At 44.4% G+C, this 21,224-nt stretch overlaps 2 protein-coding genes across 2 annotated transcripts in view; one reads left to right on the forward strand and one right to left on the reverse strand.

The window, feature by feature from the left end:
- Nucleotides 1–2,649, forward strand: part of KMT2C (lysine (K)-specific methyltransferase 2C) — a 207,448-nt gene extending 204,799 nt beyond the window's left edge. The window contains exons 59-60 of the mRNA XM_009322507.1: nt 279–387; nt 651–2,649. Of these exons, the coding sequence (XP_009320782.1) occupies nt 279–387; nt 651–743 (202 nt within the window). The 3' untranslated portion in view covers nt 744–2,649. The remainder of the gene's footprint in view (nt 1–278; nt 388–650) is intronic.
- A 3,502-nt stretch (nt 2,650–6,151) lies between these two features.
- Nucleotides 6,152–21,224, reverse strand: part of GALNT11 (polypeptide N-acetylgalactosaminyltransferase 11) — a 47,251-nt gene continuing 32,178 nt past the window's right edge. Inside the window, exons 10-12 of the mRNA XM_009322492.1 lie at nt 19,511–19,615; nt 9,505–9,642; nt 6,152–6,961 (exon numbers count right to left, since the gene is read on the reverse strand). Of these exons, the coding sequence (XP_009320767.1) occupies nt 6,830–6,961; nt 9,505–9,642; nt 19,511–19,615 (375 nt within the window). The 3' untranslated portion in view covers nt 6,152–6,829. The remainder of the gene's footprint in view (nt 6,962–9,504; nt 9,643–19,510; nt 19,616–21,224) is intronic.

Consider the following 21,224-nt stretch of genomic DNA (forward strand, 5'->3'; position numbering starts at 1 on the left):
GACTATTCCACTGAAGTAAGGTCATCTTTCTCATTACCTTTGCTCATCTTTGATTACGTTTCATGGCAGCTATGAAGAACGAACGGAATCTTTTTTTTAACGCTTGATTTTTTTTTTGACATTTTCTAGGTAAAGCAACAAGTACAGAGAATTTTATAATTTTATCTGGAAAGTCAGTGCGCCCCTGAAGCTAAGGTCATGCAAAGGTTTGGTTTAGATTTGCCTCAAGGGATGCGTTCTCTTAAAAGGGTTACCTTTTTCAAACTCTGTTTTCGTAGGTATATCAACCATTCGTGTGCACCTAACTGTGTGGCTGAGGTGGTAACGTTTGAGAGAGGACACAAAATTATCATTAGCTCCAGCAGGAGAATCCAGAAAGGGGAGGAGGTAGGGCGGTCTCATTTGGTTTTGCTTGCCTGTTGCTACTTGCATTCGTCTCCAGATACTTGCGTGATCTCGACGGCCAGTAGCACAACTTGTTTGTGCTAGGCTGGGGGAGAGCGACGCTGCCCTTCCCCTCGTCCCTTTTAAATCTCGCCAGTCCCTAGCGGTGCAACCTCTAGCGTATCTTGCTATTTCACCTGTAGGTACGAGGAAAGCTGTGGTAAATCCCAGTTGTTCCATAACCGTTCTCCTGCATCTTCTTCCAGCTTTGCTACGACTACAAGTTTGATTTTGAAGATGACCAGCACAAGATTCCATGTCACTGTGGAGCTGTAAACTGCCGAAAGTGGATGAACTAGCATGCATTCCTTGCTGTCTTTGAGGGTCGCTTGTCCCTAGGAAGAAGTGATTCACATTTTGATTTTGTCGACGGAAAATTGTTGCCTTTTTGAAGGGGGAGGGGGGGGGGAATCACTTCTGGAAGTACAGATTTCTACTCAAGTATTTAAAAAGAAAAAAAAAAAAAGGAAAAAAAAACAAACGAACCCAAGCACCAGAAGCAAGCCGGCAAAATCTGAAGCTAACTTTCCAGACACGTGGAGGTTAAACTGAATTAACGGAATGGTCCAGCACTTTTGTTTTTGAGCTCACTAAGGAGAAACTGTTTAACTTGGGCAAAGAACCGATGGCTGACCTGCGGGAGTGCAGGTGGGCGTATATGAATGTAAGACTGAAATCACCAGCGAAAGGGAGAAGTCCAAAGTGCTGGCCACAGCCTTATTTGATAAAGGGGCAGGCCCTCTAATTAAAGAAAAATTTTAAATAAAAGTAGACACCACTGAACAAGGAATGTACTGAAACGACTTCCTTAGGGATAGAGCTAAGGGAAAAAATAACTTGCACTAAAATACATTTAAATACTTGATTCCATGAGTCAGTTTATTGTAGTTTTTGATTTCTGTAAAATAAGAGAACCTTTTTGTATTTATTATTGAATAAGTGAATGAAGCTATTTTTAAAAAGAAAGTTAGAAGAAAGCCAAGCTGCTGCTGTTACCTGCAGAACTAACAAACTCTGTTACTTTGTACAAAAGTGTAAATATTTTGAGAAAAAAAAATACAGTATAAAAATAGTTATTGACCAAATGCTACCAGACTCTGCAGCAGTTCGGGTGCTTATTATAAAACAACGTCAATAGGGATGTTACAATATGATGTCATCGATTAACAGACACGTGGTGATGATTACGGAATAACCAAAATCTCAATTTCGAGAGAGGGGTTTTTATGTTGAAAGCAGTCTCAACTGTGGTCCTCTTAGAGTTTTTTTAAGTAAACCTTAAGCCTGGTAAGGGCATGTACAGTACAACTCCGCCTTTTGTAGATGTTTGGGTAACTTAGATTAATTTTATTTGTATTATATTGTTGCATCCCTATTTCTTAAGTCAGGTTTTTTGTGCTTACAATTTGTGATAACTGTGAATAACTGCTAAAACCACCCAAAATAGAGGCTGGACATGGTTTTTTCTTCAGCAAAAGTAGTCAAGATTAGGTGACTGTTCAGCCTACAGTAAATCACGTAAACAGCATAGAATCATGTAGTTGGAGCTTACGTCTGATGCGATAGCCTTCTTAAAAGGAAAACGAGGAAAAAAAATTAGGTGTAATGTGCTTGCAGCTGCAGGACTCTGGCAATAGGGTTTTGGAAAATGTAATTTAAAGATGTGTTTGTATGGATTGTTTTTGTTTACATTTCTTTAAAAAAATAAACACTGTTTTGTGTTTGCTTGTAGAAATTTAATCCGCATTTTGAACCAGGTTAGCTTTTTATTTTGTACTTAAAATTCTGGTACTGACACTTCACAGGCTAAATATAAAAAAAAATGAAGCTTTTTTTTGTGTGCACAATTAAAGTGGACTGTAAACTGTTGGTATATTCAGTAATACAGTTCTGAACTTGTAATGTATATGGCATGATGTATTTTTATCTTACAGAATAAATCAATTGTATATATTTTTCTCTTGATAAATAGCTGTATGAAATTGTTTCTTGAATATTTTTCTTCTCTTGTACAATATTCCAACATCCTACCAGTATTTGTCCTACAGTTTTTTCTGTTCTGTATAATAGTATCTAATGTTGGCAAAAAAAAAAAAAACCACACAAAAAAAAGAATTTTTTGAAGTATACAGAGTGTTATGGGTTTTGGAATTTGTGGAAACAGATTTAGAAGATCAGCATTTACAAATAAAAATATTTTACATCTATAAATTACATCCGCCTGTTTTCATTTGGGGTGTCTGGTTTCTAGTTCTTTCAGGATTCAGTGTCCGCTTCCATCAGCGAGAAGCATTTGCGGTCCCCTCTTTACCAGTGCAAGCCGCGCCCTAAATTTTACACTATGGTGCCACGTCTTGAGCATCTACCAGCCACCGTTCCCTGCAATCGTGTTTTCCCCAGAAAATCTGCAAAAGATCCTAAAAAAGAGGAAAGTCTCTATTCTGCATGTGCTGGTTTTGGCTGGGGTAGAGTTAATTTTCTTCCCAGTAGCTGGTGTGGGGCTGTGTTTTGGATTTGTGCTGGAAACAGTGTTGATAACACAGGGATGTTTTCGTTACTGCTGAGCAGTGCTGACACAGAGTCAAGGCCTTTTCTGCCTCTCACCCCACCCCACCAGCGAGCAGGCTGGGGGTGCACAAGAAGGTGGGAGGGGACACAGCCAGGACAGCTGACCCAAACTGACCAAAGGGATATTCCCCACCACATGATGTCATGCTCAGCATATAAAGCTGGGGGCAGAAGAAGGAAGGGGGGGACTTTCGGAGTGATGGCGTTTGTCTTCCCAAGTCACCATTACGCGTGATGGAGCCCTGCTTTCCTGGGGATGGCTGAACACCTGCCTGCCCATGGGAAGGAGTGAATGAATTCCTTGTTTTGCTTTGCTTGTGCGCGCGGCTTTTGCTTCACCTATTAAACTGTCTTTAGCTCAACCCACGAGTTTTCTCACTTCTCCCCTTCCAATTCTCTCCCCCATCCCACCAGGAGGGAGTGAGCGAGCAGCTGGCTGGGGTTAAACCGCAACACTGCCACAACAGACTTGCCCAACACCAGAGCCATGTCTATCAAGACCTCGGTACTGGGTCAAGTCTAAAAACAGGGCTCGAAGATTTATTTATTGCAGAGAAGTGGGAACCAGCCAGGCCAAAGCTGTTCTCCAGCGTTATCATCTGGGAGAAGGCAGAGGAGCCATCTGCCCAGGGCCTGTGCGTGTCTGGCGTCAGCATCTGGGGTGAGCTGAGGGGTGGCGAGCTCACGGCCTGGCCTTTGGCTGCTGGAGCAGCGGCTGTTTGGGCAGCTTGCATGGAGCTGTGCGCGCAGGGCAGGCCAACCTCCGAAACGGGAAAGACATGAGCCACGAAGCAAAGCCGGGCTCAGCGTCAGGCTGTCAGCCACGGTGACTACCAACTCCATGAGTCATCAAGAAGGAAATACTCGACACACAGGCTTAAAAATTAGTCCCAGGTGCAGTTTCTTTACAAATAATAAATTTCTCAGCATGGCAATGGCAAACTGAGTGCTGCAACAGCTTGTAACTCGGGATAAGGCCTTTCCTTCTATTCTTCCTATTCAGCCAAATTCCCCCAGCGTCAGCTGTGAGCGGTCACTCAAATATAGGAAGAAAACTGAATTTCCGCCTAACTGCAGGCAGCCCATGCGGGGCCCGGCTGAGAACAGCCAACTGATTCAGGGGTGGGTGTTCACAGAAGAGACTTAGAACCCTCGCTTGCTCAAATTTTGCCTGCGATGACCTGGCTGCGCAGCTGCAGCACTGAACGTACACAGCTGGGGCCAAAACTCGTTCACTGCAGAAACGACTGACGCCATCCATCGCCCCCATCTGTTCCTGGAAACCGGCCCTGGGTCCTGGCAGCGGCTGGGCCTGCGACGGCGCGGCCTGCCTGGGAGGGCTCAGCCCAGCCCCACCGACTCCGGCTGAAGCCGCAGGCCCACGCACGCAGCACTGCAAACGTGGGTACTGCTAATTCTCAAAATAATAGTAAAAAAAAAAAGGTGTATTATTTATACAAGAGTGAGGTAGAATATTTATCTGTCTATCTTCTTTATATTAAGGAACTGCTGCAACTCAGTGGTCCATCAATTCTACATTCTTGTCTGTTACTGCAGGCTTATAGACCACACGTATTGAGCTGCTCCTGACAGCAGCCTCCAAATTTCCTCACTGGGAGCAAAAAGTCAAAAATCCTCTGTGGCAACAGACTCGGCCCGTAAATAAAGCAAGCTTCTGCTTTGCCTGTTTGAGGATTTCTTTGATTTTTTTATTATTTTTTAAAAACACAACATAAAGGCCACAGAAAAAAAAGGCAGAGCAAGGCTACTGCACAGCCAATTTGACAGCCAAAGCAAATTTCACAGCTACAGGAAAGCCTGGCACACAGCTGGGAGCAGCTGTACCAGCACCCGCTGCTGCTCCACACTCGCTCGTGGGAGCAGTCAGGGTTAAGCAGACAGGCGCAAACGAAGCTGCAGCCCATCCTTTCACCCCCAACAAGGACTGGAATTAATTCCACGCGCAACGGCCACCCAGGTGTCCCCCCGAGGAAGCACGTATTTGTGTAACGACAGGCAGCACAAACCCACTCTCCAGCTGTCGGCACGTACAACTGCTGGCGGGTTTTACGCCGCCTTCACTGCTGCGGAAAGGGTTCAGCTGGAGGCCGCTGTGAGCTGACACGGTGTGGACCTGTTCCAGCCCCAAAGGCCGGGCAGCCCTGCACTGCCCTGCAACAGCGATTTGGGAACCGATTTCAAGACTCTGGGGCCGCCTGATCCAGCAAGGCGCACAGCACGGGCCCCAGCTGAAGTACAGCTGCTGAAGGGGGCTGGGGTTGGTTTTAAGAGACTTCTGGTGGTAGGAAGGAACTCGGCTAGTGTCTAACTTAATTATTCCCACTGTAACGCTTTATCTGGAAGAACTTCCGCTTCAGCCTATTGTTCTGGTTTACAATTAAACCCCGCTTACCTGGTTCCTCCCTGCCCGTGACTCACTGCTTCCACGACTGCGGAACGAGGCGAGAAGCTGCGCAGCACCCAGGGACCGCTCTTACCTGCTCTGCGCTTCTCCCCCCAGGGTGGCTGCCCTGGCAGACGGCTGAAGGACCAAATGCAACCTGTGACAAGTGAATCTCTCCTCTCTGCGGGAAGATGCGGGTCTATAATTACTCCAACATTATCATTATTTGCCTCACGCTGCCCAAATGTCAGTGACCGGATGCCGGAGCATTTGTGTGGTTGGGAAATGTTTCCGCTGCCCAAGCGAAAGGGCAAGGCCGTCCTGGCGCTGCCGACGTTCCGACTGCGTGCTTCCCAGGGAAGGCAGGTCACCGTGGCGTGATAAACAAGGCTGACGTGGCTAAGAAAAAATACACCGGGTAAGAACAGCTTTTCTCTTCTGCAGCAGCTTCCACGCACTGAAGAAGCATCCGGGGCTGAGGTGGGAAGTCAAAGAAAGGTAAACAGTGAAATAAAAGAACTTGGGAAAGGAAACGGAGAAATGGAGGGAAAAAACCAGAGAGAGACGTCATCTGTCAAACCTTCCAAGAAGTGAGAGAGGGAGAAAGAGCCAGCTGTGAGGAAAAGGGAGTGAAAACAAGGGAAGACCCAAATTATGTGAACGTTAGGTTGCATCAGTCTCTTACTTGGTGCTTTCTGGCCCAACAGCTACAAAGAGTAAGGCCATACAGATTAATAAAAAAACGATACTTTATTTTAAATGCAGCTACTGTCATGAGTCATCAAAATAGACTTTGTAATAGTTACTTTGTTTTAAATACTAGGTGACGAATGACAGCTAAGAATTTAAACTACATGAAATGTCCTAAAATTGTAAATTGAGAGCTAAATTTAAATACTACAAATGACAATTTTCAGAAGAAAAAAGGGAATAAAAATATTTTCCAGAAAAAGTAAAATAATTTGGCCAGTAAAACCGTACTAAAAACGTAAATCAATGAGATCCTGCACATGGAATACTTGAAGAGGACTCCTTTCTGTCACTGCCATTTAAAAGATCGACAAAGCTAAAATCTCACGATTTAAATTACATTGCTCTAATAATTTCTCTTACTTAAAAACAGTTCAATAATCCAGGACAATCCAAGGAACCGCTGATAAATTGCACTTCCACGTGTTGTTCTGCAGTAGGGCTGCCGCTATTACTGCTGCACCTGACCAGGGACCGGTGACCGCCTGGACCCCCTCATGCTCACAGCTCTTCACAGCAGAGTATTTCTAAAGGGTCCTTGCAATGGTTGTGCCAGGTGTAGCAGCTAAGGGCTCCTCGCAAAGCCCTCCAGAATGACTTAAAATCACAGCTGAAGGGGAACCGGGTCTTGGCTTAACGCTTCGCAGCCGCATCCTCGCTGTCTCAGCTCTCAAAATGCCACTGCTGAGGAAGGGACCCATCACAGATGGCCATCGTCACGTACCCTTTGTGGCTAAGCGGATCTACCACTTTCATGCACTGCCCCACGGAGACCTGGTAGAGGCGGTTGTTTTTCTAGAGGAGAGAGAAAGACAGATGGGATTTATTCATTAAAACTTCTGTTCGACTCCACTGTCAAACCGAAGCCCAAACGGATGTTTAAGGGGAGGGGATGCTCCTTCCCGACAGATGGGCTTTTCAGCGGCCTCCCTGACACACCAGACCCACAGCAGCAGCATTTCAAAGCCAGAGTACAGCACATCCCATAACCACGTTCAGGCCTTGAAACAAAGGCTCTCACGCCCCTACAAGGAAGCGGTTCTTCTTTTGTTTAGAATCATAGAATCATTAAGGTTGGAAGAGACCTCCAAGATCATCGAGTCCAACCGTCGACCCAACACCACCATGCCCACTAAACCATGTCCCTAAGCGCCGCATCTACACGTCTTTTAAATACCTCCAGGGATGGTGACTCAACCACTTCCCTGGGCAGCCTGTTCCAATGTTTAACCACTCTTTCAGTAAAGACATTTTTCCTCATGTCCAATCTAAACCTTCCCTGGCGCAACTTGAGGCCATTTTTACATGTTTACACCGTAGCCTCTTAATGAGGTGGAGAGATGATCAAAACCGTTCCCCAGCACTCAGCAAAGAGGGTGCCCACAAGGCACAGCCAGGTCCCTGCTCTGCACCTGGCCCAGCCTTAGCAATGCCCCTGCCCTCAGCATCCACGTGCTGGGGAGCTGCCACACAGGGTGACAGGTCCCTCGTGCGTGGTGGGTCCCCACAACCAGGGCAAGGCCTGACCCTAGTCAAGTGTGAGAAGGAAACAGATCTTTCTTCTCTTTTTTTTTTTCTCCCCAGAGGACCCTGTCATCTCCCCCCACTATCAGCCTGTTGCAGCTGCTTTGGGGGCCCCTTTTCTGTCTGGAAAGGGCTCTCTGCACAGCCCCAACAGCTCCCATGGGCAGCAACGTCCTGCTCTCCCGCTTGGAGGGAGCAGATATGTGAGAACAGCTGCACCGGGCTCTGTGTCACTGCTTATGGCCATAAGCAGATGTCCAGTGAAGCAGGAGAACATGGCAAGAACACAGAACGCTCCTCTAGAATACTCCCCCACCCCCAGTCTTGTACTGTAACCGACAGCGCATGGTTGGCCCTTCTCTGTACCAGTGACTCACACACCTAACATATTTCCCCTCCCTCTCACAAGTCTTCACTTCTCTAATCTAAAGACTCTCAGCCTGCTCACAAATTCCTCACACGAAAGGTGCCCCACACCTCCAATTTGCCCTGCCACCCACCTCTGATCCTTCCTCAGCCCTAGCTTAGTCTTTCTGAGAGGAGGCGACCAGCATGTGCAGTACGGTGGTGCGATGACATTTCTCTGCTGTGGTCCCTATTCCTTTCCTAATCAATCCTAATATTCGATTCACTCACTTCTGTTGTTGATCATTAATGAGCACCAGCGTGACGCTGTTACAGATCCACCTCCCACACCCCCAGTGGCAATGGCCAGCTCAAAGCCCCGGTTTCACACATGAAGCCCAGATTCCTGCCCCCCATCACAGGTATCACCTGACAGTTACATGCATTGTATTTCAACGGCCATCCTGTTGTCTGTTCTCTCAGTCCCGTAAAATCTTGTCTGCTAACTCAAGCTGAAGAACCCTGAATAATTTCAATCTCATCCGCAGCAGAATTTTTCAGCTCACTACTTCCACTACCATTTGCAGCTGTGGCACTGCTGGTGCAAGTGTCAGACACGCACAACCCTGGGCTCACGCGATACCTTCCTCCGTAACTCCAAACCATCCTGGACCGCAACAGCCTTCCTTATTTGACTGCGCTTAGGAACTCGTGCTGCCAACGAGCAGCATGGTACGAACCCAAGACAGTTTATGCAGAGCTGTCGTTGAAGTGCAATAGGCAGTTCTGCCAGTGCTCTCTTCTTTGTTCAACGATGTTCGTACTACAGACTCGCTGCTATGCGGAGGGCATGTGAGGGGGCAGCCTCTGAGTTAATACCCAGGAGCCAAATTTCATGTGCACGCAGCACTGGCTCAGTTTTGTGAAATCGGCCACTCCAGAATCTAAGCCATTAAACTAACGAGATGCTATTACAGGGCAGAAGCAACTGCAAAAGACCTCCTCTCTCAGTGCTCAGCTCTGCCCTGTGCTTCTTCAAGCACTAAGCAGAAATCACCACATGGACTGCTCCTGTCTCCCAGTCCCGCAAACACAACACAACAAAGAGCTGCGAGGTGGATTTTGTTCTCTCTGGCACGTCCCTGTGAGCCACAGTGCTGCAGGTGGCTGTGACAAGCAGAAAAATGGCTAAACAGGGCTGCAGAAACCTTCCTCCGTTGCAAAGGAAAATGCCTGCATGTCCCAGAGCTCAAGGGAAGTCTTGTTCAGGCTGAAATGCAGCCACCAAAGCTGTGTAACTTTTGTACATGCTGCTTGGACTGTGGGTTGGGCCTAGTACAGCGCAATTGGCTTGGTACACCTGAGGTTTGGTCATAATTAAACTCAACCCTGATATCCTGTTAGTGCTATTATCACTTACCGAGACATTAATTACAAGCAACGTGCTATATGCCAGCCACTTCACTTACCCCAAACGTCCACTGCTGTGAGCCGCCGGACCCATGGCATTTCATGAGACGAGGTGGATCGGACGAGCGAGTTTCCGAAACATCCAAGCAAAGGAGATTATTTAAAATCAGCTCGTGATCTTCATTGTAAATCCAGACCTGAAAGAGAAGATGGAAAGACATTTATCCCAATGTTTCAGGGCAGGTGCCTTGCATCTTTTGTTCGGCTACAGAGGAAGCACTTTAGCATCTGGATGTCAGAGATGTGCCTTGTAATGCTCGCTGCCTCTTTGCTGCCTTTTTTCCAGCAACTGAGATGCAACTGCAGTGCTCTATTGCCTTCCCAACATCACACGGTGTCAGCCCACGCAGAGGCACTGAAAGGACCGCTCGTGATCCTGCTCTGCACTAGCATTTTTAAAATGAAGCAACCCCCATATGTTCCTCCTGTCCAGGCAGCTGGACAAGATAACGCGACAGGCAAGCGGTGGGTCTCCAAGCAGGTGACCGGCCACTCTCCGAGCCAAGTCATTAAGACAGGCAGTAAATCCCCTTATCCAAAGACAATCCTTTAATCATGAAGGAGGGGCTGGTGGATTGCCTCAACTCCAGGTAGGGAGCCAGCATGGGGGCCAGCGGAGAATGCTGGGTGACAGCAGGTGGCCCAAGAGCTGTGGGGAAGTAGCTTGGCAGGCACACAAGGCCAAAAGGTATCTCTAATCGTCTTTGAAACTGCTGCATTTGTCCATAAACACATAGGAACTTATTTAACATTGTGCTCTGGGGTCAGCTTGTAGATGCTGAATGATGAGAAACCAAAATCGGCTGTGCAAATTCTGGTGCTAGGTAGCCTACGTTAGTCCCGTCATACTGGTCCTAGGGTCCTACTCCTTGCAGCTGGTGGCCTGGTGCTCAGAGATCTTCACTCAATTAGAAGATGATTGCTGACATCCAGATGCTATTAAAACTTTCCATACTGCTCTCCAGGGAGCAAGAGAAATCACCGCTTCACCATTCCTGTTCTGAAACTACATGCTCCATAACTGACAGGTTTATGTCCTTTGCTCCCCAGCCAAACTGCTTTTGCTAGCTGTGCTGTGCTTAGAAGGAGACCACAGCCCTCCGACATCACACCCACTTCGTTTTAGCTGAACCAACATGAAAGTGTCTTGATCTGGACCTCAAGAACCTACGCAATATCCCAGCAGCTCACATAGTGGTGGGCACTGAATTCAGCTCCTCTCTGGGGCGCACATGTACAAAGCAAGAATGTACTGGTTCACATTTCCAGCTTCAACTGCATTTGGGTTCCCGAATTTACATGACATTACAGGAGTTTCTCCGTTACCACACTGAAAACCACTGTCACCTCTAACAAGAAGCAAGGACACACTCAACCTGTTGGTTTATCCTCTCCCACGTGCTACTTGGGCACAAGCAGGTATTTTTATTGTTGGTATAAAATACCATCAGGCACCTTCAGTAGCTGCAGTTCATGCCCATACCCTGCTAGCTCTCACTGGGCTGCCTAAACCTTGCTTTGGAGCAAGGCAATTCTGAAACAGCTGAAGGTTCAGGGAAGCTGGACCATCAGTCTGGTCTAACTGCAGGAGCTGCTGGTCCCCGCTCACTCCCTCAGTGCCTTCAGGCCTGCAAAGTCTTAGGCCAGTATCAGTTAGGCGGAGGACCTGGAGCTCTCATAAACAACAGGAGACTCTCATCCCTGGGTCAGAAAGCAAAGAAATGGATGAACTTTGGTGTGTGCACCTCAAAATACTCTAGGTTGGAAAGGGGTAGGGAAAAGGAGGAGAAAGTATGTGAGAACTGTAACTCTGCAGTGCAGGGAAGATACTGAGACCATCTGGCTAGACACCAAACAGCTACTATTCTGAATGCACAGCAGGGCCCTTGCATTCACGTGGCACCTGGACAGCATCTCCCAACCTCTCTGGATGCTGAGCAGGCGACAGCATAGCCGGCCAGGTGTCTCGGTCTTCTGCCACTCCCAGACCGAACCCCAGGCTGGTATGTACAAGAGGCATCCTTGCTCATCCACCTCGCTTGCCACCATCAACTCCATTCCCCTTGACTTCTGCCTCTGTGAATGAGACGGAATTGAACCCCTCATAACTGTACCAGAAGTACCTGTACCTACAGGCATGCTAAGTTCTTCTGGTGCACTCTTCTTCCAGCTCCGTTTGGATTTCATGCAGCTCAGTGCTGCAGTAACCATGCCCGCTGTGTGATCACCGCCCCCCGCCACAAGTCTGCATGAGTTTCACACTCGGAGTGTAGAATATCAAATTTCAGGCAGAAAAGTCAGGTAAATAAAACAAATTCTGATTTTTTTTTTTTTTTTGTCTCATAAAACTACAAACAGCCTTCTGGAGGGAGCTGTGATTCAGGACACTGCCTCAGTTGGACAGCATGATTGAAAAGCATACAGCACATTCATTATCACAGTGCCTATTATAATACAGTGAAGGACGCCTTTGACAAAGTGCAGGTATTACATTAAAATTTGCCCTAACCTCAGGCGTTCTGTGTCTTCTAACATACTTTTTCTGTTTAAACCCTGTCATGAGAAAGAAAGCATGGCAAGATTAAAGAGGAGGAGAGAATGGAGCAATAGCAGGACTTGCCAGAAGAGTATTATTATTAGAAGAATAATAATGATGGAGCCAAATCCAAACAACAGATGAAACTAGTAAGAATTGAGAGAGAAGACTGCAGTGACACAGGGACAGACCTTTAATCAAAAGCTGAGTAATGGCGAAGAACACACAACAGTGGTTAAAGCCAGTGTGATACTTCTCCAGAAAGGCTTATACAAGACCACCAAAATTAATTTCAAACTAATTATGTGTTTGGTGTAGCAAACAAAGGAAGGAGGAAAAAAAGGCCTGAATTTGGGACAAGTTATGGTTCCAAATTCAGATTAGTGTATCGGTATGAACTTGCAGATTATTAACAGATTGAAGCACACGAGAAAAGCAAAGCCACCCCATGGGGTTTTTTGTTATATAACTGCAAGTCTTTGCATACTCCAAAATTTATTAGCTACTTTGCTGCTGAAGGCTGGAAGGACGATGTTTAGCTCTTGTTGTCACAGGCTGTCAGGAGCAACAGCCCAGTTTAGGAAGGAAACATCTCCTGGCAGCCAGCACCACTGGTATCTGATCTACAAGGAGAATAAACTGCTCTCATTTTCTTTTTGTCCATGACTTGCTTGAGTTCAGACTCAAGCACAATATCAAAAGTCTATAATCAAGAAGGTGCCTGCCTAGGATTTATACCTCAGTTCTGAGTGACATCTTGTTTTATCCTCCTATGTATTTTCTACAAAAAAAAAGACATTTTTAAAATTTATTTTATTAAAAAAGGTAATGGATGAAGTGCAGGACATTTTCGTCCTGCATCTACTTCCTAACACCTAGGAGAGCATCACTGTCAGATTTCGGTTTCTAAAAATGGAATTGTGCCCAGCTCCCACCACAGAGGAAAGCAGCACCTTTAATTGCTGTCCCCAAGAGACACATGCTAATGACTGATCTGCTCCACAGGTTGGAGGAAAATCACTGACCATTTTCACTGGAATCAAAGAAAAACACCGGGATGCAATTAGAATATAATGAATTGTTTCTGTTTTCAAATAAAACCCAAATGGCAGATGTTATGGAAAAACCTTTCTCCATAATGAAATTGATCAAGTTTTGGGTTAAATAAATGATTTGGTGAATGCTGAGGATTGGCCTCTTTCTAGCAGCTCTTTTTTTCCCTGCCTCTCAACACAGGCAACAGGGTAAGAGGAAAGGTGCAAGGACCCCTTCAGTCTTGGAGTGCAGAGGTCCATTCAGCTTCCAACCAACCCTGCTGAGGTCCTAGATGTCCCCGGAGCACCTACAGATCTTCCCTAAGGCAAAGCATTTCAGGTTTGGCAGTGCTCAGATGCCTGCCCAAGTCTCCCACTCATCAGAGTCAATGCCTTCACCTTTGGCTACAGGGGCACAGAGGTCCTGCTCGTGCTTAGCCACCTGGACCGCAGCAGCTGGCTCAACTTTCCCATAATGGAAATGGGACCCACAGATCTGGGGTAAGCATTCTCACTGCTAGAGCAAAGCCAGCACGTGTATCCTTCTGGTCACCTACAGACAGATGCATAGCATGTGCTACAGTAGGTCTCGTGGACAAAATAAATGGCAGGAGGTCCAAAGTACGAACTCTGTTAGTATAAACTTTTTTTTTTTCCTTTTTACGCAGGATTTTGAATTTAGTCCCCTCAAAAGGTAGTTCAGACTACTGACGGATCTAAGACTGAGGTTTCCTAGGGCTTCTAGTACCTTCAGGATTTTACTTCACCCCCATATATTACAAACAAATCACCTAGCCTTCTCCTGGACTGATTGCTAAGATGACTTTGTTAATCTCATTTACGTACAGACAGGTGGGTAGAAACAGGGCTTCTCCTCATATACAGCTTAATGAACAGTTTCAGCGATGACTAGAGTTTCTTTGCTTGCAAGGACAGCAGTGTGACATTGCTGAAGACTGGATAGTGGAGCTTTTTTGCTCTCTCATTTTACTAATATTTGGATTTCCTAACTGGTTTCGGGTTGCCACTGTTGGTGAAGGAGGCATGCTTTTCACTCCCTCCCTAAACCCCTATATCCCAGTGATCCCCCTCTGGGATTATTTTTTACCATAATAAAGAGATACAGGGCTGTGTTACTGAACTTTTTTTTGTGAAAAATGAAATTATTCCTACAGTGAGATTAATGTAAGTAGATAACAGCTAGCCGAAGTACTTCAGAGGAAATTCGAGTGAGGAAAGGGCTCAAATGGTGCCTCATCATCTAGGAGAACAGCCCATACTACCATTTCCTTTTGAAAAATGGAGTTACCTGTAGAAGTTTGAGTCCGCTGTCAATACAGACAACTGTATTAAAACAAAACCTATCACCCAACCTAGGGAAAAAACAATAAATCAAAGAATCTGTAGTAGGTAGAAAAGGGAAGCTCACTGTTCCTAGGGAATAAATACTTCAAAGTGATACGAAATAAACCAGGAAGCATTAGCCTACCCTTTGCCTTTCAGAGTGCAGTGGAGTGTAGCAAAAGGCATGGCTGGCCAACCGGCAAAGCTTTGTGGATATACACTCCTACTTGGTCTGCAAATTGCATTAGCACTAGAGGAATGCATTGAAAATTTTCAGTAAATACAAGACAGTAACTGCTACAGAAACGGCCCTTTGTGTGAAAGAAAATCCCTGCTGTGAACCATGCCAACAGGAGAAGCATTCCAGTACTTTCATCAGTTACAATCTGTTGCTTAGATTGGCACTACTGTATTATTCTGTCAGACAGTTTTTAAAAAGACAGAAATTCAGCTTAAGAGCACAAAAAAGCTGCCTCAGCTCTGAAGAAGAGATGTGCTTAGCAATTTGCATCATCACAGCTGTTTGCATATACTTGAGCTCCTGTTATTATGGATAACAATGACATCACAGCACCAAATGACTTGTGACAATCATCAGAAACAGCAAAGTTTGGTGGTCTATAATCACTATTTTAAGCTATTGCTACCCTGAAAACCCAACATCCTCCTGAAGGTCGTTCCAAAGCAGACACATGCTTTCTGTTTCACAGTTCAGTGTGTTGCTGATATTTCATGAGAACTGTTAGAGGGACCAAAGAATTGTGTTCCTTCAATAGTTTATGGAAAAGCAGCAAGCAGACTTAACTTACACGTCTTCACACTCACTCTAGACACATGTTGTATCAGAAAAGCAAACTAACAGCCATGATCTAGAGGTTTAGGGAGAAAGATCTTACAGAAGAACTGCACATGTGAGCACATCCTTCTAGACTCTGACTCTTGAACAGTTTGTGAAGCATATATTCTTACATTTATAAAGTGCTACAAGAGTGTTAACAGAGCTTTTCTGAAATGCCCTGCTCAAATCAGTTATCCTATAAAGGCCCAGAGCACAGATGCACATGCTTCGACACCTTAGCACCATCCCCAGCTGGAATGGCAACAGTCACATTTTTAAAACTTAATATATTGCTAAGTAAGAGAAAGGTTAAATTATTGAAATTAAGTAATGCACAGAGGAGAGGTTATAACAACACAAAGTAAAGCTTAAGAGTCAACCTAGAGTATTTGAAAACAAACAGTAGAAAAAATCCACATAATTCAGTGGACTTTAAGAGGAGATTTTTTGGAAAAGGAACTTGGCTTTAAGCATTTAGGTCAGGAAGAAGGCATTCACTACATGACAAACCCAGTCGTCTTTTAGCTGTTAGATCACAAACACTCCCACTAGTTAGTCCTATGTTGGCCATTGTGCTTCACTCCAAAACCTTCCTTTTTAGTGTTCCTTGATGCTTCTCTTCCAAGTTTGTCAGTAACTACTTCTACTCCTCCTCCTTTAGGACAGTATCTAGCCCAAAGCCTGCTTCAGCATACTTGTCTCCTAATCACCACCTGATTAACCTTGGCATGATGGTTTTGGGTAGAATCTACACCACAGTTTCTTACTTGCTCTTTTCAGACATCTCCAGTCTTTCACGATGATCCTTCAATGCGCTTAAATATTTTCTATCCTCCTTCAACACTGAAGTTTGTGGTGTGCACTGCCTTGTGCATTCTCAGTTTCGTTTCCAGAAAATGGTCAGACACACTACTGAACTTCAGGAGAGTGTGTTTACTTTGGCAGTCTTGGCAGTTCCTTCACACGACCACTCTTCAACTACAAAATTTCTCATTCCATGTTAGTCTTCTGTTTACAATTTTCACAATCAATTTTTCTGCTTCTTCTGTTACTTCAGACCTCTCTGCACTGACCTTCGTTCTATAAGATCCTGTCACCTCTTCTACTTGTGCTATTATTTCTAACTACAAAATCTTCATCGCTTATTCCTAAATTTGTGTTCAATCCCCAGTATTATCCCAGACTGAGTATAACTGTTACAGTTAATGAAATGACCCAGTTTTCATTTTAACTTAGAGAAAGACAAAATTTTCTAAATGCATCAACTTTGTGAGAACCACTTCCCTTATTGCTTTTTCTTTCTATAGCACAAAGATGAACTGAATGTCACTGTCATGTCAAGTCCTAGAAAACAGGATAGTTTGATGTGCTTGAGTAATTTTTATCTTTACTTAATGATGATCATGTAAGTCAACTTCAATTAAAAGTATTATTCATAATGGTGATACAACTGCAAGTTACACAACATCTGTTACTTCTTTTAAATCAAGGAGTTAAGTGAGAATTTGAAATTTCTTAGCAGCCATGAAGGCTAGAGAAAACAAAGCAAGCATACACTAAAGGCAAAACAGTCTTGCTTGTAAGGCCAATCTCATGACTTCAGTGAGTCTGGTTTCCCCACACACCCACTTTTCAAGGTCAGCTCTCACATGCATGAATCGTCTATATTACACAGAAGACCATTTTCCAGTCGAAAGCTTACACAGAAGATCATTTTCCAACCAATGAGTCTTAAGGCAGCGCAGTTTTGTTTTCCCAGCCCTCTGCATGTTTTCCCAGGTAGACTGCACCTTGCTCCTTCAATTACTGAGCAGTAGCATGTATTTTTCAAGGGAGGGTGTTATCTATTCACAGAGCAAAAGCAGCCTGGAAAGAGATAAACAGTGATAACTTATTTGTGTTCCTCAGGGAAAAATTAGCTGGCATCAAATGAAATCAGCACCAAGTGGCATCAAATTAGTTCCACAGAAAGCACAGCTAAGCTGTGGCCACAGGATGCCGAAAGCTTACATGAGGTCAAAATACAAAATTAGACACTCATGAAAAAGCAAAAATTCTACAAAAATACCATCTTTGGCTCAGTAAAACACTAAACAAAGACACAAAAATAGTGCTCGCAAAGTGCAGATTGATTTCTTCCAGAATAATTGTCTGCACTGTGTGTATTAAGCACCACACACTTAACTTGCTGCCAGTGGGCATCCAGGGGACAGGACAGCTGGGTACCTGCTTTTCACCAGACCCAACACAGGCTTTCTTATTAGGCCAAAGGCATAAAACAGATGGTTCTAGAGCAAAAATCAGCTGAAAATGCCAATGGGTTGAGTGTTACCAGAAACAACAGTTGGAAGCTTCCAATAATCAGGAAGTTTCTTGCTATTTTTATAAGCAGAAGCTGTTAGTTAAGTGTAATCTTTCTCTACATTCTTGTCATGTATCTATAGCAAGATTGTTCAAGAGGATATGAAAGAGAGCTGGCTGAATGCACTCAGGATTTATTAAGAGAACAAGATAAGTCCAGTGGCAGAAAACCATAGTGTTGGTTAACATACTTGGTTGGAGAACAAAATCACTGTGAAAGAAGATGGCACAGCCAGCTGGGTTTTTTTTTATGAGAACTAATTGCTTAATTTACCACTAGTAAACTAGATTCATGAGAAAAGAAGCCAAAGATCAACGATCTGAGGATTGTCTTTCTCAACACCAAAAGGCTAACTGAACTTTCTGTCTCCAGGAGGGGGAAAAAAAAAAAATCAGAAAAAGGTTTTGATAAGGAAAAACACCAGACTTCCTCCTCCAGCCACGTGGCAGTTCACTATTAGAAATATTGCAGGAAGGAGAGGGGAAACAGTAACTGTGAGGACCCATCTGTTCTTACTGTGGACATCATCCACTGGAAGTCATTGCTGGTTTCTCACTCACAGACTGAATGGCTCAGAAAGCAGCGTTAACACTTCTGGCACTGTAAATGTACAATCACTGGTGCCAATCAGCTACTATTACATTTATACAGGCAGCAAGACTTGCTGACTTTCTTGCAGCTGATGGAAGAGATCACATAGGAAAACTTTGAATCCCATTCCAGCTTAAATTCATTCACCTTTAAAACAGGGACCAGAATTTGGTAATAGCGATGACTACTCAGTACTCCACAGGCAAAGTGCAGGTATGCATTGTTTGGTCCTGTCTACGTGGCAACTGGAGACCACGTGTCTACAGCCAACCACACTTATCCCAACACTGGCTAACACCCCTTACACTGTCTCCCTCTGTCACTTTCAACTGATGAGACCACAGGTAGAAGGCAAAAAGTCCCATTAGTTGACAAAGCATACAACTTTTTGTTTGGGACTATTACAAATCATCCTGCTTCTACCGCTGCAGTTTCCATATCCTGAAAACTACTGCCCATTTCATAAAGTATCAAGTTTGGGTAGCGCAACCCACCTTTGGTAAACTATGCTGCAGTACATCCCATGCTCCATTTATTCTGTGTCTTTGATTACTTTTCTCTTTAGATGCGATCTAATTTTTAGACTCGGGTCCCATGGGCTCCTAAATCATAACGTTCTCAATGTAGTTCTTAGCTAGGTAAAAGTCTTTACGGTATTAGGTGAAGATCTCTCTATCCTGAAGATTATTTATCCAAGTCCTGAATTTCTGTTGCCTCAAAGAATAAAGGTGGAATAGCAAAGGCTTCATGGAGTAATATAAAAACTCTCATTAGATTTTCACATCCATCCCCAATTAATCCTCACCTGTAGCCAAAGAATTTTCTAAATTCCTTATAATTCCTTCCATTTAAATATAACAACAAATCATTCATTCACCCCAAACTACTGCCACTCCAGCAGCAGAGGACTAGTTGTACAGTAAACAAAGAACAGCAGGCCAGGAAAAGGTTGCCTTAAATCCTGGTATGAGACACTTACTGAAAGAGCTTCTACAAATTCTGAAGTGTCAATCAGTGGATTATAAACCCGTCAGGAGCCACTTAAGGATAGTCTTCAGCCACATACCGAGATTCATGCCATAAAGATAGGAGATTCTAATATTCAACACTCAGCATTAGTAGGTACAGAGCAGTAAGCTCCACGGTTTCCTCGGCCAGCCTTGCGGTTCAAACGATACTCTGAAATCAGCCTGCTGGCTGATGAGGTGTTATACTAGGGCACTTTGCCAGCAGGAAAACATATTAGCAATTTGTAAGATTGAATGTGAATCACTATTCAATATAATTAGGAATATCATACCTGGTTTTGATCATTGTAGTCACATTCCCGAACCACCACCAGGCCTCCTTTCTGACTTGGGTGGCCCTGGGCGACCAGGCATTTGTTGGTTTGAAGGTGATACAACTATGGAAGGAAAACAGTTTGATGGACAGAGTAAACAACAAACATCACATACCAAAGGGAACATATGGTAATGCTTTGGAAGCCCTAGGACTCAAGTGTGCTCACAAAAACAACAACAAAAAACCCCAACCAAAAAACCCTCCAAAAAACCAACCTGCAATAAAAAAAGAACCCTCCTTCCCTTTTAAAATACCATTTTGTTTTTCAGATAATTTGGAGAAAAAAACAGCATTGAATAGTCCCATTTTGTTTTCTAATTACATCAAGATTTCCCTCTTTATGGTACAAGTACAGTACACACAACAGAGCTCAGCACGTGCTGGCCATACTCTGTCAAGTTTCTTTCCCCTCTTCACTCTCCATGAAAGTCTCAGGCCCCAGGTAGTCACTACCTCAGGAATATCAACTTTGCTGTATAAACTACATTTTACTAGTTTAGCTTAAACATAAGTCTCATCGCACAGCCTCTCTTCATGAAGGACAGCCTCTTTGAAAAAGGAGAAGGAATTACATAAATACAAGCAACTTCAGAGACTTACATTGTTTGCAAATTGATTTTCAAGAGTGTTCAGGTAACTGAAAAGCCATAGTTATCAGCTAAGTTATTTTAATGACAGATCACGGAGGAAGGGAAAATTTTACAGATGCCCAAATGCTCATTCCAGTTCAAATACACTGCCTAGTCTGATTTGGAGTAACGTTGTAACAGGGGACTAGATCCAGGTCAGAAGCTTGTCCTGGGATGCAAAACTGTAAGCGTATACCACCAAAGCAAACACGAAGGTTCCCAGCAAGTTAGCAGTCTCTCCTGGTTTGGGCAATGATGCTCACCCTAAAAGTCACCCAAGAGATTTTCTGCAGAACCTGAGGATTAGGTTGTCCTATTCCAACACTCAAGAATCATTAAGATGTTGATGTGTGTAACCCCACAGAGTTACTCAGTGAGACAAGACACCTCTATTCTGGCTTTAAATTATATGCGTACCCTAAACTAACTGGTGGCCAGCAGAAGACTTCTTTTCAGCCTGATGATTTTTCTTCCCCCAATGTGGTGGGGATCAGGCTATTCAGGCAGCAATCACTGCCTGCACATCAAGAACTGCACCACACACAGCCAAGGTACAAAGCAGAAAGGCAATTATTCTAGCAATGGCCACAACCCTGCCATTTCCCTCCTCGCAGCAGAGCCCCACTCTCTACCAAGTGCATGGGAGTACATTTGACAGTCACTGGGTGTCTGCATGTGTGGGAGATGGCAGGGCCCCAGATCTGGCATCCACATTAAAAATAATTATTTCCAATCTGGAGCTGAGTGTAAAGGAAAAAAAGAGTTTGCTGTCCTGAACTCAAGGCCAGGGGGATTAATTAGCTAACTGCACTTTATTATGAAGACATACATAGCTGTCTCGGCATTTGTATCTATTCTACGGATTTTTAGAAACCAAAAGACACTTCCAGTAATAAAAAGAAAGGACTGCTCCATCACAATAGCAAAAATTAGAGAGCGCAAATACCAAATCGTATTCTTCACTAAACACCATTTCTGGAAATAGCTGTCCCAAGGCACATCAACAGCCTCCTCAAGTGCACCATGTTTCTCCTGTTCCCT

This window comes from Pygoscelis adeliae, unplaced genomic scaffold (assembly GCF_000699105.1).
Source record: "Pygoscelis adeliae isolate BGI_AS28 unplaced genomic scaffold, ASM69910v1 Scaffold123, whole genome shotgun sequence".
Classification (NCBI taxonomy): domain Eukaryota; kingdom Metazoa; phylum Chordata; class Aves; order Sphenisciformes; family Spheniscidae; genus Pygoscelis; species Pygoscelis adeliae.